The sequence below is a fragment of the Mustelus asterias genome, chromosome 5 (genome assembly GCF_964213995.1).
Source record: "Mustelus asterias chromosome 5, sMusAst1.hap1.1, whole genome shotgun sequence".
Classification (NCBI taxonomy): Eukaryota; Metazoa; Chordata; class Chondrichthyes; order Carcharhiniformes; family Triakidae; genus Mustelus; species Mustelus asterias.
The window spans coordinates 104,489,513-104,504,749 of NC_135805.1; the positions used below are offsets into that span (position 1 = coordinate 104,489,513).

Here is a 15,237-nt window from a genome sequence, read left to right on the forward strand (position 1 = left end):
CCAATGATTATGACGGGTTGTAAAATGCTTTGATTGAGGTTCTTTGTACAATTAATTGATTCAGTAAACCATGCAACATTAATTTCATATGAATTACAAATGTTATGTTTATTTTTTCACAAATCAATTCACTCCACATGATATCAAAAAATGGTTGCAGTCACTAGATATTACAAAGGCTACAAGCCCAGTCAACTGTCCTGAAGACAACTATATTCCAGAGCCACGTCCCAACCCAGGCTGTTCCTGTACAACTACAACACTGCATCCACCCTGCAATGTGGAAAATTGCTCAGGTGTGTCCTATCCACAAAATCCAAGGCAAATCCAACCCGACCAATTACTGCTCATCAGTCTACCCTCGATCATCAGCAAATTGATGGAAGGGGTCATCGAGCAGCATTTACTCAGCGATAACTTGCTCACTGATGGTCCGTTTGGGATCCGCCAGGGCCAATCAGCTCCTGATCTCTTTAACCCTTAGTCCAAACATGGATAAAGGAGCTGAACTTGTGGTGAGGTGAGAGTGACTGCCCTTAAGGCAGCATTTGACGGAGTGTGGCATCAAGGAGCCCTAGCAAAACTGGAGTCAAAGGGGAATCGGGGGAAAACTCTCCATTGGTTGGAATCATAACTACCACAAATGAAGATGGTTGTGGTGGTTGCAAGTCAGTCCCAGACCTCACTGCAGGAATTCCTCAAGGTAGTGTGTCCTAGACCCAACTATCTTCAGCTGATTCATCAATGACCTTCCTTCCATCATAAGGTCAGAAGTGGGAATGTTCACTAATGACTGCACAATGTTCAGCACCATTTGCTCCTCAAGATACTGAAGCAGTCAGTGTCCCTGTGCAGCAAGACCTGGACAACATTCAACATTGGGCTGTCAAGTGGCAAGTAACATTCACACCACACAAGTGCCACACAAAGACCAACTCCAACAAGAGAGAATTTAATCATCTCCATGGACATTCAATGGCATTGCCATCACTGAATCCCCCACTACCAACATCCTGGGGTTACCATTGACCAGAAACTAAACTGGACCAGCCACATAAATACTGTGAGTGCAAGGGCAGATCAGAGGCTAGGAATTCTGCAGTGGTAACTCACTTCCTGACACCCTAAAGCCTGTCACCATCTAAAAAGCACAAGTCCGGAGTGTGATGGAATACACGCCACTTGCCTTATTGAGTGCAGCTCCAACACTCAAGAAGTTTAACACAATTCTGGAGAAAGCAGCTAGTTGATTAGCCCCTCCCATCCACAAATATTCACTCCCTCCACCACCAACACACGAGGACACTTAGGGATTGGGAAACTTGCACATTATGCAGTTAGACAGTTCACAGTATGTAATGATTTATAAGTCAACCACTGTTTTTGGAAGCTTCAAAGGTTGACTTATACGCCATGTTCTACAGTATCTCAATGCTCTGCATACCAATATCCCATTTTCCTCTGAGATCGCAGCGTTCCTTCCATTCTGGACTTGTGTGCACAAGCAATCTTAATTGTTCAATAATTGGTGACCATGCCTTCAGCTGCCAAGACCTTGAGTTCTGGAATTCCCTCACAAAACCTTTCCATCTCTCAAAATGTCTTTCCTCCTTTAAGATGCTCCTTAAAACTCAACCTCTTTGCCCACTCCTATGAAACATCTTGGGAGGTTTTACTTCCTTAAAGTTGTTGCTATTAATAAACACAAACCATTTACAAAAAATTCTCACCTCTGATGCACAAAATTAATTTTTAAAATACATCAGATTACTTAACTCCTCACAAAATGTATCAGTTTTGACCTTGGACCCTAACTTTGTTAGCTGTTTTTCAATTCTGATCTGAGTCATCATGATGACTACCTCAGCAGTATTTGTCCCACAAACAGTACACATACAGCAATATTGATATACATCAATTGCACACCAGTTTCAGAAGTTTCCTGTATCCACTTTAATAAATGAATTCAGCAGTACATAATGGCATAATTTACTTTGTCACCATTATTCACTATGAAGGAATAATAACCAATTAAAGAATTTCAATGCCAAACACCTAGTTAACCAGCTACAACTGCGTGCACAGCAGATGCATTGATACTTGTCACTAAATCTTTCAGCAACAGTGCAGCTTACTCTGGTCTAATCACTAACATAAAACATTGCCCCTCTATCTCTGTAATCTTTGTGTTGTTACCCTTGAGTGAGACTAGGCTGTTCATTAGGGACTTGATCACCACTTTGGCAAAGGTTTCTGCATTATCTCCTTATACTGATAATTCCAGCCCTACTTAAACTAATGCCCTTAATTTAAATACCTTATCTCAAGGCCTTAACATTATTTAATGCTATACACATTAAGATAGGAACTGGCTAAATTGCTTAAGGTTGACTATTAAGTAGGAGACATCAACCTTAATACGCAACTACTGAACAAGTCTCAATAAGTACTAAGTAAAATTGTTGATAACCACATGCTGAACTTACATAAAATATTGTTTGGGTCAAACTAATGGATTTAAATTTGATAACTAAATGAAATAACCAATCGTCTTTACCAAATAATTTACTGACTGCAGATAAGTGACTTCTGACCAACCAGTAAGTAGACTCATCAGCCTATTAACTGTAGAGTCAGTGTTAAATTGACAAGACCATCTAAGAAATGAGGGATTAAGGTAAAGGAATGGGTGAAATGTCAAACCGTCTCAATTAATCGCTGTCACGATGCAAGTTATCCCAAAATAAATTACAGAGCAGATCATTAGAGAAAACAATTTCTGGATTTCTGAATGGACCATATATTAAATCAGAGCTAGATCAGTGGTTAAGCAAATTAATTTGTAAACTAAGTGCCCTAGTAATAAATTAAAATTAAATAGACTGCTCCAAAAGTTAATAACTAAATAAACTGGATCCTGAAGAGGAGAGAGAAGAGAGTGGCAAGCAGGTTTTACTGTATTGCTCCATTAAAGCTAAGTGTATTCCAGACTGAAATGTCAGATGAAATCGTTGTGAAGCTGACATATGTAAGCAAAATATTTTCAGGCAGAAAGAAAATCAAGTGCGACGTTCATCCTCCAAAAATATCTCAACTCGCCTGCAAAGTAACTTCGGGGAAGAATTTTAACTCCCAATATTAATGGTCACACTCTGTAAACAGTGCAATTCTGTCACAAAGAAAGAGGTTTCATGATGGCTCACTTTATATAACACAGTCTATGAAAGGTTTGCTCCCATGATCTTAAAAAGCTGGAGATTCACACACTACAAAAGTTAGGCAGGTACAAGGCAAAACAGATTTCCTGGTTCCCACCTGTTTTGCAGGCATTTCCAAAATGTAAAACTCATAAAATATACCAAATAACATTGTGCATTTTCGTCCTGGGGGATTCTAATTGGTATAAAATGTATGAAAAGTTTTCTTCTCCGAGGAGAAAGCACAAATTAAAATACAGTGCAATTAATATTTGTAGAATTTAAATATTCCCTGTCTTTATCGGGAGGGGTAAGAGTTCTGTGCAATAATATCTGCCCATTTTAGTTCCTGATTATCAATGCTAGCATCTCAACACCAACAGAGGAATTGTTGTCCATCCACATAATGCATCTGACCTAAAACAGGTACGAAGCCAAAACTCCTCCTGGCTAGATGATGCCATTGTACGCCTTCTAAATTACTAATGAGCTTGTAGAAATAGAAACCTGAAGCATCTCAATATTACATGTACAAGTGCAGCACTAGACGTGTACCTGGCTTTCATTTCCCACTTGTCCTAAAGTTGTATCTTTATACTTCATCTGAATCATTGCCAGCACATTGGGAAACCTATCCAGGACTAAGCTAAAATTTGTTCCCTCAAAATGTCACGCCATTCACTTCAGTTCTTCGGCTGCCCGGATTGCAGTTTTATGTTAAGACACATTATGTTAATATTTCAATTTAGTTTTATTAGCTGTTACATTTCCCATATTTGACAGGCACATGCTCATCAATGTGACAGCAATCAAACCTCAAGTTGCTCAGTTATTCCAGTAATGTTTTATGTCAAAGTTTTTAACTTTAATAGCAAATTTCATTATTTATGTTGTGGTAACCCAATTATTCTTTTGTCTGTCTCTCAGCCCTACCTTACTCAATGAATGCTCATAAAGACAGGACGATTAAAACTCCCTCGCAGTACTTTCCTCGAATCAACCAGGAGAATGCTTTTTGTCGTTAAGAGAAGGAAAATGATCCATTTATCTCCAGGCAGATACGCCTGTAACAGCAGAAAGTCCAATCTGACAAAGCTCGTTATCCAAGTGAAAGCCAAGTTATTCACTCACTGGCTCCCTATTGGGCGGCACGGTGGCACAGTGGTTAGCACTGCTGCCAAAGTCCCGGGTTCAATTCCAGTCTCAAGTGACTGTGTGGAGTCTGCACGTTCTCCCCGTGTCTGTGTGGGTTTCCTCCGGGTGCTCTGGTTTCCTCCCACAGTCCAAAAGACGTGCTGGTTAGGTGCATTGGCTATGCTAAATTCTTCCTCAGTGTACCTGAACAGGCACTGGAGCAAGGGGATTTTCACAGTAACTTCATTGCATGTTAATACAAGTCTACTTGTGACAATAAAAAAAACTATTACAGGTTATATTTCTTAGCTTCACATTTCTATTAATTTACATCTGCACCAATTACAACCACAGCGGCCTTTTGGCTAAGATCAAGTGTAGTTATGCGGATGCTGCACTTGGTTGAGGTCATTGGGTTGCATTTAAGCTTCATATGTTTCATATGAAGCAATTTTTAAAAGCGGTGTCTCGGCCTTTTGGCTAAGATGCAAATGAGATCAAGCCTTGGAGGAGGAATTCTCCGTCTACTCCAATCAGCTTGGCTCATGCAGATCAGGCCCAAGACAGGGTAGAGGATTGCATGCCCTGTCTTGTCAGCCTGGATCGGAACTGTCTCAACTTGTTGAGACTCTGAATTAGACTTGATTTGATTGAATTGGAAAAGTATTTTTAAAAATTACAACCACAGAAATTATTTCATGAAATTCTCAAATTTCAGTGCAAAAATCAGAAAATTAATTCATTTGGAAAATTCCTCTACATATGTGTTGTCACAATTCTGTTCAAAAATTAATATTCACTGCACCAACCACTATGTGAGGTTAGTGCAGTGAATATTGCAACATAAGTTTTTTTTTAAAAAAAGGATTGCCTTGAATTTTAGGTTGCATACAGTCTATCTAATTCTTTGTATCAAACAGGAAACCAATTTGAAGTCCCTGGCAATTCAGTGGAAAGTTTTAACTGCATGGTGCAATTTTGAAATGTGCAGATGACACAAAATTTGCAAATTTGCAAAAACTGGCTGGCGAAATGGGTGAACCTGTGACAAATGAAACTTAACACAGTGTGAGGTGATGCATTTTAGGGAGAAGACATTGTATAACATTAGAGGGGGTACAAGGTCAGAGAAACTCGAGGTGTTTGTGCCCATATTTCTGAAGGTTGCCACCTTCAGACAAGTTAGCAAAGCAGTTGATAAGGCAAATGGGATCCTGAGATAGATAAATATAGGCATAATCTACAAAAATCAGAAGTTATGCCAAACCTATACAAAATTCTAGTTTAGTCCCAGTTGGAATTGTGTAAAATACAGAATATCTGTCACACTTTAGGAAGTAAGAAGTCTCACAACACCAGGTTAAAGTCCAACAGGTTTATTTGGTAGCAAAATCCACTAGCTTTCGGAGCGCTGCTCCTTACCCGATGAAGGAGCAGCAAGCACTCCGAAAGCTAGTGGATTTTGCTACCAAATAAACCTGTTGGACTTTAACCTGGTGTTGTAAGACTTCTTACTGTGTTTACCCCAGTCCAACGCTGGCACCTCCACATCATGGCACTTTAGGAAGGACAGGAAAGCTTTGGACACAGTAAAGAAAAGAATTACTAAATGGTTCCAAGGATAAGGGATAAACTTGAACAGAATGGAGGAGTTGGTGGTGTTCGTTTTCCCCCATTCATTCATGGGATGAGGGTGTCAGTGGCCAGGCCAGCGTTTATTGCCCATTCCTAACTGCCCTTGAGAAGATGGTGCTGAAATTGCTTCCACAATGTACTTATGCAGGGAGGTTGAGACTTCTGAATGAGCAACAGTGAAGGATTAGTGATGTGTTTCCAAGTCAGGATGATGTGTAACTTGGAGGGAAACCTGAAGGTGGTGGTGTTCCCATGGGCCTACTGCCCTCGTCCTTCTCAGTTTGAAAGGTGCTGGTGGAGGGGGATCCTTGGTGAATTGCTGCAATGAATTTTGTAGATGACACAGAATGTCCCACTGTGTGCTGGTAGTGGAGGGAATGAATGTTTAAGGTGATGGAGAGGGTATTAATAGACTCCAGGATGATGTCAAGCTTCTTGAATGTTGTTGGAGTTTCATTCACCTAAATAGGTGCGCAATATTCTGTCAAACTCCTGACTTGTGCTTTGCAGATTGTAGACAGGCCTTGGGGAATCAGGAGGTGGATTATTCGCAAAAATTTACCAGCCTCTGACCTGCTCTTGTAGCTACAGTATTTATATGGCTCGCCTGGTTCAGATTCTGGTCAATGGTGACCCCAGGATGTTGATGGTGGGAATTCAAAGATGGTAATGCCATTGAATGTCAAGGAGAGATGGTTCGACTCTCTTATGTTGGAGATGGTCATTGCCTGGCACTCAGTGGTGTGAACGTTACTGGCCACCTGGAATATTTCTGTGCTGTTGCTCCCTCAGCGCTTCTCCCAAGTAGTGCTCGATATGAAGGAGTACTGATTCGTCAGCTGAGACAGTGCCGTAGGCAGTAATCAGCAGGAGATTTCTGTGCTTATTTTTGGCTTGATGCTGTGACTCTCTCTGTCTCTCTTTCTCTCGCTCTCAACCGCTTGCTGTTTCTCTCTCAAATCACTGGCTCTTTCTCTCTCAAATCTCATCCCCATTCGCTGTCCCTCTCTCTCTACCCAACAATTATGACTCATCGACTCACTCTTCACCCCAAGTATAGAAAGTTGTAATGGGAAAATGTTGACACACACACTTTGTCAAGGATATGTCAGCAGAAATTAAATTGCTGACATAAGTGATACGGACGTAGTAATTTTTACTGAGAAAATAGATCTATTGGGGATGAGAAAAAGCCGAAGGCTTATACATACTTGACTACATTTACCAATGTTTACATTCCAGATCTCTTGGGGTATGCTACAGAGAGGTGTACATCACCAGACGTCCATGCCACCTTAGCCAAGCTGTCTTTCCATTTTGGCTCCAGCCTCCCACCTCACTTCCACACACATTACAAAACCTTATTTTGAACATATTCTGAATTACATCATCCTACCAAAAGGCTTTTGGAGATCTAAGTAGGCGATGTTTGCTGGCTTACTCGATCAACCATTCCAGGCATCCTGTCAACAAAACTGGATCAGCTGAGCATTGATAATCACTGATTTCTGTAGTGCATCCCCGAATGCTCCTTTTAATAGCTCATGATATTTGCCACTAACTTCCCCATCACAGAGGATAGACTCACAGATCGATGATTCCCAGGTTTGGATAAGGAGACCTCCTATGCTTTTCCCTCATTCTCTAGCATCACCCGAGGCCTCAATATGGTATTGAAATTCTTTACCGGGCTATCACATAACCCACAAAAAATTCATTCGTATAGCTAAATATAAATATTAGCCAGGACCCTGGAAATAACTCTTCTAGCCTTCTTCAGAACAATGTCATGGGATCTCTTATATCCATCTGATATGGCGGCAATTTACTGCTTCCTTTGAAAGACAGCATCTCTGACAATGCGGCACCGCCTCGGTTCTCACTGGAGTATCAGCCTAGATTTTTGTGCTCATGTTTCTGGAGCGAGACAAGAACCCCACAAACCTCTTACACAGCCAGCAGTGTCACCTGCAGCTGTTGTTTCTACCCTGAGCCTTTCTAAATTTATCCAGCACCTTTTCCCTTGTGATCTGCCAACCATCTTTCCATAAAGAAACTTCCAGGTTCATAAGTGCATTTTTAAATTAGCATGATTAATACCAGACTAAACTGAAGAAGATAAGATTGCGAGGAATGAGGAAATTCACTGAAAGTTCCCCTCCTTTCACAGAAGACCCTGTCAAGGACTCTACTTACCTACTTAATAGTGAGGAAATGTTCTGCATTAATACTCTCCGATCCTATGTCATACAGAGGCTTACTGTGATTACTTCATTATTTAAAATTTAACCCAGTTCTGTATAGAACACTATACCCACACAACAAGCAAGTCTGATTATGAAACACTCCTTACCAGAGAGACCACAGTTTTCAGACCACTCTGTTTGACATGGTTGCACTGTCCATCACCTTTAAATCAAATTCACCTTTGTAAATGTTTCCATATATGCAAAGATTGCACGAATGATTGCCTGTGTTACCATTATTATTTTTAACAAATAAGTCAAAAAAAAGTTTATCTATTAGTGTCACAGATAAGGCTTACATTAACACTGCAATTAAGTTACTGTGAAAATCCCCTAGTCGCCACACTCCGGCGCCTGTTCGGATACACTGAGGGAGAATCTAGCCTGGCCAATGCACCTAACCAGCATGCCTTTCAGATTGTGGGAGGAAACCAGAGCACTTGGAGGAAACCCACGCAGACTCCACACAGACAATGACCCAAGCCAGGAATCGAACCTGGGTCCCTGGCAGCAGTGCTAACCACCGTGCCGCCCAATAGGGAGCCAGTGAGTGAATAACTTGGCTTTCACTTGGATAAAAATGTCACATTGGGTTTTCTGCTGTTATAGGCATATCCACCTGAAGATAAATGGATCATTTTCCTTCTCTTAATGACAAAAGACATTCTCCTGATTGATCCAGAGCAAGTACCGTGAGGAAAATGCAAAAGATTAATCAGGTATAATTTTTTAAAAATCTTTCTCACAAGCAAATGAATGCCAGGTAGAAAAGAACCAGCCATTTGGTGTAAATTTAATATTCTATTTATGCAATTAAGTCATTGTCCTAGAATTTCAAAACCTTTCAACAGCACAGGGCCTGAGGTTATAACCATCCCTGACTTTGGGCTTGCAATGGCAGTTTAATGATAGAGTTTTTATTTAAGTCTATGCAACGACAAATTTATCCCACAAGCTGAGAAAATAGAGCAAACCAAAATAAAAACTAATCAACATTTGGGCGTGCTGTTACTTTTAAAAATCTTTCACAGGATGTGAGCCTGCTGGCAATGCCACAACTTGCTGCCAATCCCTTGAGATGGTGGTGAGCTTCTTGAACTTCTGCAAACCATCTGATGCAGGTATATCCACAGTGCTGTCAGGGAGGGAGGTCCAGAATTTTGACCCAGTGATAATGAAGGAACAGCGATATAGTTCCGAATCAGGATGGTGAGTGACATGGAGGGGAATGTTCAGGTGGTGGTGTTCCCATGTGCCTGCTGCCCTTGTTTGTCTAGGTGCTAGAGGTTACAAGTGTAGGTGCTGCTGAAGGAGCCTTGGTGAGTGCATTTGGTACAGTGTGTCGGTGGTAAAAGGAATGAATGTTTAAGGTGCTGGCCTGGAGTGTCAATCAAGTTTCTTGAGCTGCACTCATCCAGACAAGTGGAGAGTATTCCATCATCTGACTTGTGCCTCGTAGATGGTGGACAGGCATTGGGGAGGCAGGAAGTGAGTTACTCGCAGTGCAATTCCCAACTATCAAAACAACTCATTTTGTCCAACACTGTAATTTGTATTAAAACAGTAATAATGCTGCTAGTTAAAGCGAGATGAGATATTTTAGGATCCGGTCTAAATTGTGTCTATTTCAATGTACCCACATCATTCTAATTTGGATCCTCTGGGACTTTAGATAAGACTTATCTGTCTAGCTTGTGTACAGTAAATGGGGATTCAGATTTTTGAATACCTCTGATTTTCAGAAGTAAATATTTCAAGTTACAGTTTTATAAAGGGAGCAGTATACCATAAATGGTTCTGTTAATGGCAGAATCATAAATTTCATTTTGCCAATCACTATTATTTTCACATATTTTTACTACACAAAACAATCCATTCTAGATAACGCAATGTCATTTTTGCACTAAAATTCCAAATGACTTAATAATTCAAGTTTTAAATAACTTTGACTTAAGAGCAGAGTCTCATATTTCTACTGTTATTCTGAGATCTAAGCCTCAGCTTGACCCCCATTACCAGAACAGCATGTGGTAAACTCACTTTCAAATCTGTAAATTAAATTTCACTGGACCAGAGTACAGTATGTTCCAAAGTGATGAAAATTGGCTAAGCTAAATACAAAAAGGCATAATTTCAAAGATTAAACATACTGCGGCTTTATAATGGGCAGCACGGTGGCACAGTGGTTCGCACTGCTGCCTCACAGAGCCAGGGACCCGGGTTCAATTCCCGGCTTGGGTCACTGCCTGTGTGGAGTTGCACATTCTCCCCGTGTCAGCGTGGGTTTCCTCTGGGTGCTCTGGTTTCCTCTCAGTCCGAAAGACATGCTGGTTAAATGCATTGGCCATGCTAAATTCTCCCTCAGTGTACCCGAACAGGTGCCGGAGTGTGGCAACTAGGGGATTTCCACAGTAACTTCATTACAGTGTTAATGTAAGCCTACTTGTGACACTGATAAATAAACTTTAAAAAAAAACTTTTAAAACTTTAATGGCTTCTCAAACTTTCCTTAACAAAAGCACAATGTGTTTTTAAATACTATTTTAAAAAATCTATTTAAAGCTGGAAATAATGAAAACATGTTGACCGTTCCTCTTCCCTTCCGATGAAAATGCCATTTTTACATCAATTCTGCTTTCCGAATAGAAAAAAAGAATAGACACAAAGCATTTGTATGCTTCAATCAACACTTAAAGAACAAAGAGAACAATGAACAAAGAAAGTTACAGCACAGGAACAGGCCCTTTGGCCCTCCAAGCCTGCACCGACCATGCTGCCCAACTGAACTAAAACCCCCTACCCTTCCGGGGATCATATCTTTCTATTCCCATCCTATAATGTATTTGTCCAGACGCCCCTTAAAACTCACTATCGTATCTGCTTCCACTACTTCCCCAGCAGCGAGTTCCAGGCACCCACCACCCTCTGTGTAAAAAAACTTGCCTTGTACATCTCCTTTAAACCTTGCCCCTCGCACCTTAAGCCTGTGCCTCCTAGTAATTGACTCTTCCACCCTGGGAAAAAGCTTCTGACGATCCATTCTGTCCATGCCCCTCATAATCTTGTAGACTTCTATCAGGTCGCCCCTCAACCTCCGTCGTTCCAGTAAGAACAAGCCAAGTTTCTCCAACCTCTCCTCATAGCTAATGCCCTCCACATCAGGCAACTTCCTGGTAAATCTTTTCTGTACCCTCTCCAAAGCCTCCACATCTTTCTGGTAGTGTGGCGACCAGAATTGAACACTATATTCCAAGTGCGGCCTAACCAAGGTTCTATAAAGCTGCAAAATGACTTGCCAATTTTTAAACTCAATGCCCCAGCCTATGAAGGCTAGCATGCCGTATGCCTTCTTGACTATCTTCTCCACCTGCGTTGCCACTTAGTGACCTGTGTACCTGTACACCCAGATCCCTCTGCCTATCAATACTCTTAAGGGTTCTGCCATTTACTGCATATTTCCTATCTGTTTTAGACCTTCTAAAATGCATTACTTCACATTTGTCCAGATTAAACTCCATCTGCCATCTCTCCGCCCAAGCTTCCAACCGATCTATATCCTGCTGTATTCTCTGAGGTCCTCATCGCTATCTGCAAATCCACCAATCTTTGTGTTGTCCGCAACTTACTAATCAAACCAGTTCCATTTTCCTCTAAATCATTTATATATATTACAAATAGCAAAGGTCCCAGCACTGTCTCTCTCTCTCGGTATGTCTCTCTCTCTCTCTCTCTTAGGTTATTCCTCTCTAATGTGCCAATACCATCATTAATTAACAGAGTCAACATCTTTTCATCTTTTCCTAGAATTCAGTCCATCGCAAGTATTCCCTTCAATATTCAGGTCTGAATCTCATGTCATCGACAGCCATGTCTCTGTACTAGCTCAGATTTAAGATACCAGACTCAGAATTAAATTTAAAACATGATGTTCAGTAAAATTAATCAGCTAGTTTTTAAGTTTGGAGTAATATCACTGGCATTAATTATTTTTAAATATTTACTAGAATTTAGGAATGAAATGCATGTTTTTTTAAAAATACATTTCAGTTCTTAAGTAATAAGCTAGTTAATTTATTGAGGAAGGGATGCTGATGTCACCCTCCTCCCCATGGAGCCACTCCAGCCACCTGTCAATCACCTGCCACCTGAGAATATGAGAATATAGGGGGCATGGTTAGTAAGTTTGCAGATGACACCAAGATTGATGGCATAGTGGACAGTGAAGAAAGTTATCTCCAATTGCAACGGGATCTTGATCAATTGGCCAGTGGGCTGACGAATGGCAGATGGAGTTTAATTTAGAAAAATGCGAGGTGATGCATTTTGGTAGATTGAACCAGGGCAGGGCTTACTCAATTAATGGTAGGGCATTGAGGAGAGTTACAGAACAAAGAGATCTAGGGGTACATGTTCATAGCTCCTTGAAAGTGGAGTCACAGGTGGATAGAGTGGTGAAGAAGGCATTCGGCATGCTTGGTTTCATCGGTCAGAACACTGAATACAGGAGTTGGGATGTCTTGTTGAAGTTGTACAAGGCATTGGTAAGGCCACACTTGGAATACTGTGTGCAGTTCTGGTCACCCTATTATAGAAAGGATGTTATTAAACTAGAAAGAGTACAGAAAAGATTTACTAGGATGCTACCGGGACTTGATGGTTTGCGGTATGAGAGGCTGGATAGACTGGGACTTTTTTCTCTGGAACGTAGGAGGCTGAGGGGTGATCTTATAGAGGTCTATAAAATAATGAGGAGCACAGATCAGCTAGATAGTCAATATCTTTTCCCAAAAGTAGGGGAGACTAAAACTAGAGGGTACAGGTTTAAGGTGAGAGGGGAGAGATACAAAAGGGTCCAGAGGGGACCACAGAGGATGGTGAGTCTCTGGAACAAGCTGCCAGAGATAGTAGTAGTGTCTTTTAGAAAGCATTTAGATAGTTACATGGGTAAGATGGGTATAGAGGGATATGGGCCAAATGCGGGCAATTGGGATTAGCTTAGGGGTTTAAAAGAAAAGGGCGGCATGGACAAGTTGGGCCGAAGGACCTGTTTCCATGCTGTAAACCTCTATGACCTGTCAAACACACCCCCTTACTGCCAATCACCTGGTGCTGCCTCTCAATTACCTGTCACATATCAACCACATCCACCGCCTGATGTGGTCACATGTCAACCACATCCACCGCCTGATCATCACCCCAATGCCTGTCAATTACCTGCTTCCTTTCAATCACCCCCTGCTGATGCCTGTCACTCACACCCCCTGTCTGTCACTCACACACTGCTGCCTGTCAATCAGCTGGTGCTGCCTGCCACATGTGAATCACCCCCTGCTGGTGCCTGTCAATCACCTGCTATCTGTCAATCACATCCCCTGCCTGTCAGTCAGCCCCCGGCCGGCCTGTCACTCACCCGGTTAGTTCCAGCAGCAGGCTGCGGACGCTGAGCCCTCGGGCATTTTTTGCGGCGATGACTGTGATAATCTGGGGTAGTTTGAGCACCATGCACACAGTCAGAGTGCTAACATTGGCTACCAGCAGCAGCAGCGCCCAATCTGGCTGCATCTTCCCGCCTGCTGCCGCTTTCCTACCCCCGAGGCCGGAATAAATATTTAAATAAATACAAGCAGCTTTTCCGGATACGCCCAGAAATGAATATTGAGCTGGGAGGCGAGCCGTACCCGGCTGAGTGCTGGAGGTTCCTCTCCACTTTCCTTACATCCGCCTCCCTGGCTGTACAGCAACTGCACAAGCTCAGGGGAAAGAGATTACAAAATAAGAACAGTGTGTATCGCTGCCAGTACACAGGCATTGGGAAGATGTGCATGTACTGCAGTCTCAACTCAGCTGCAGCTTGAGTGTAACTTGCCAACATTGTGAGGAGGGGCAGATTTGGAAAGTTAAAGAGGAAGTAAGGGCAAGGCAATGGTAATGTGGGTAATGTGTGGCAGGAAGGGACAGAGTGCACAAACATAAGAGTGCGCCAGCAAATAAGGTCAGAGTGGGGAAAAATTGTTCTTAAAAAAGAGAGGCTGGAATGTTACCACCATTCACGCCAGCAGGATTTTCCTATCCCGCTGCAGTGAATGGAGATTTGGCTGGGCACCAAATTCTCCGACCTCGCTGCAGCGGGAACGTGGCGTGAATGACTGGTAAGATCGCACCCAGAATTTAGAAAGCTCTTTGTCTGAACGCACACCTGTCGAGGCGTGCACTCAGGCCTGTCATTGTAACAAGGTGGAAGAACTGACAGCACAAGTGGATATAGATGAGTATCTGATAGCCAATATAGAGACACGGGGCAGAACGTTCCAACTCTTTTCTCAAAGTCTCAATTTAGGCAGGAAAAGTGGTGTGTCAACCACCAGCTGTGATGTTGGCTTTTCCCGCCGCATTTCTAAACACTTTGGAACAGGAGATGGAAGGCTCCTGAGAGAAACCAGTTACCATATGGACCTCCGCCACCCCCTCCCCCGGATATCTCTCACCAGCAACCCCCCCTGGGCACAGAACTCTTCCTGCATCCCCCTTCCCCAGGGAGCCCTCACAGACAGACCTCCCCCCAAGCAGTGCCAGGGTATTGCCTGGACATGACTATCTCCCCCCCCCCCCCCCCCCGCCGGGGGGGGGTGGTGCTTACCTGCGCACCCCTGGTGGTTTCTGTTTGCCAGTTCCTGTTTTTAAATACCTGCTGTAAAACCTGCTGATGTGACATCATGCCACCCAGAGGTGGGAGGGGGAACTTTTGTAAATGGGGGAATGTTACAGCAGGGAGGCTGCTAATTATATTAAGATGTATTTAAATTGGGTTCCCATCATTGCATGCCAGGAACCCTGTTACATCACTGACAGAGAACAGGGACAATGAAATGGGGAAATCTCACTGTTTTTGGTTGCAAAGCGATCGCCACTGAGACCCGAATGTTCAAGGATATTTGACATTTCAAAAGGAAAAGGATGGGAGATAACTTTGTTAATAAATATTTGAGATCAATACAGTAATGAGAAATGATCTTGCTTCAGAGGAC

General features: G+C 42.3%; 1 protein-coding gene across 1 annotated transcript in view; it reads right to left on the bottom strand.

Moving 5' to 3' along the window:
• Positions 1 to 13,965, bottom strand: part of slc66a3 (solute carrier family 66 member 3) — a 35,357-nt gene extending 21,392 nt beyond the window's left edge. The window contains exon 1 of the mRNA XM_078213126.1: positions 13,623 to 13,965. Within this exon, the coding sequence (XP_078069252.1) occupies positions 13,623 to 13,774 (152 nt within the window). The 5' untranslated portion in view covers positions 13,775 to 13,965. The remainder of the gene's footprint in view (positions 1 to 13,622) is intronic.
• Between the last annotated feature and the right edge of the window lie 1,272 nt (positions 13,966 to 15,237).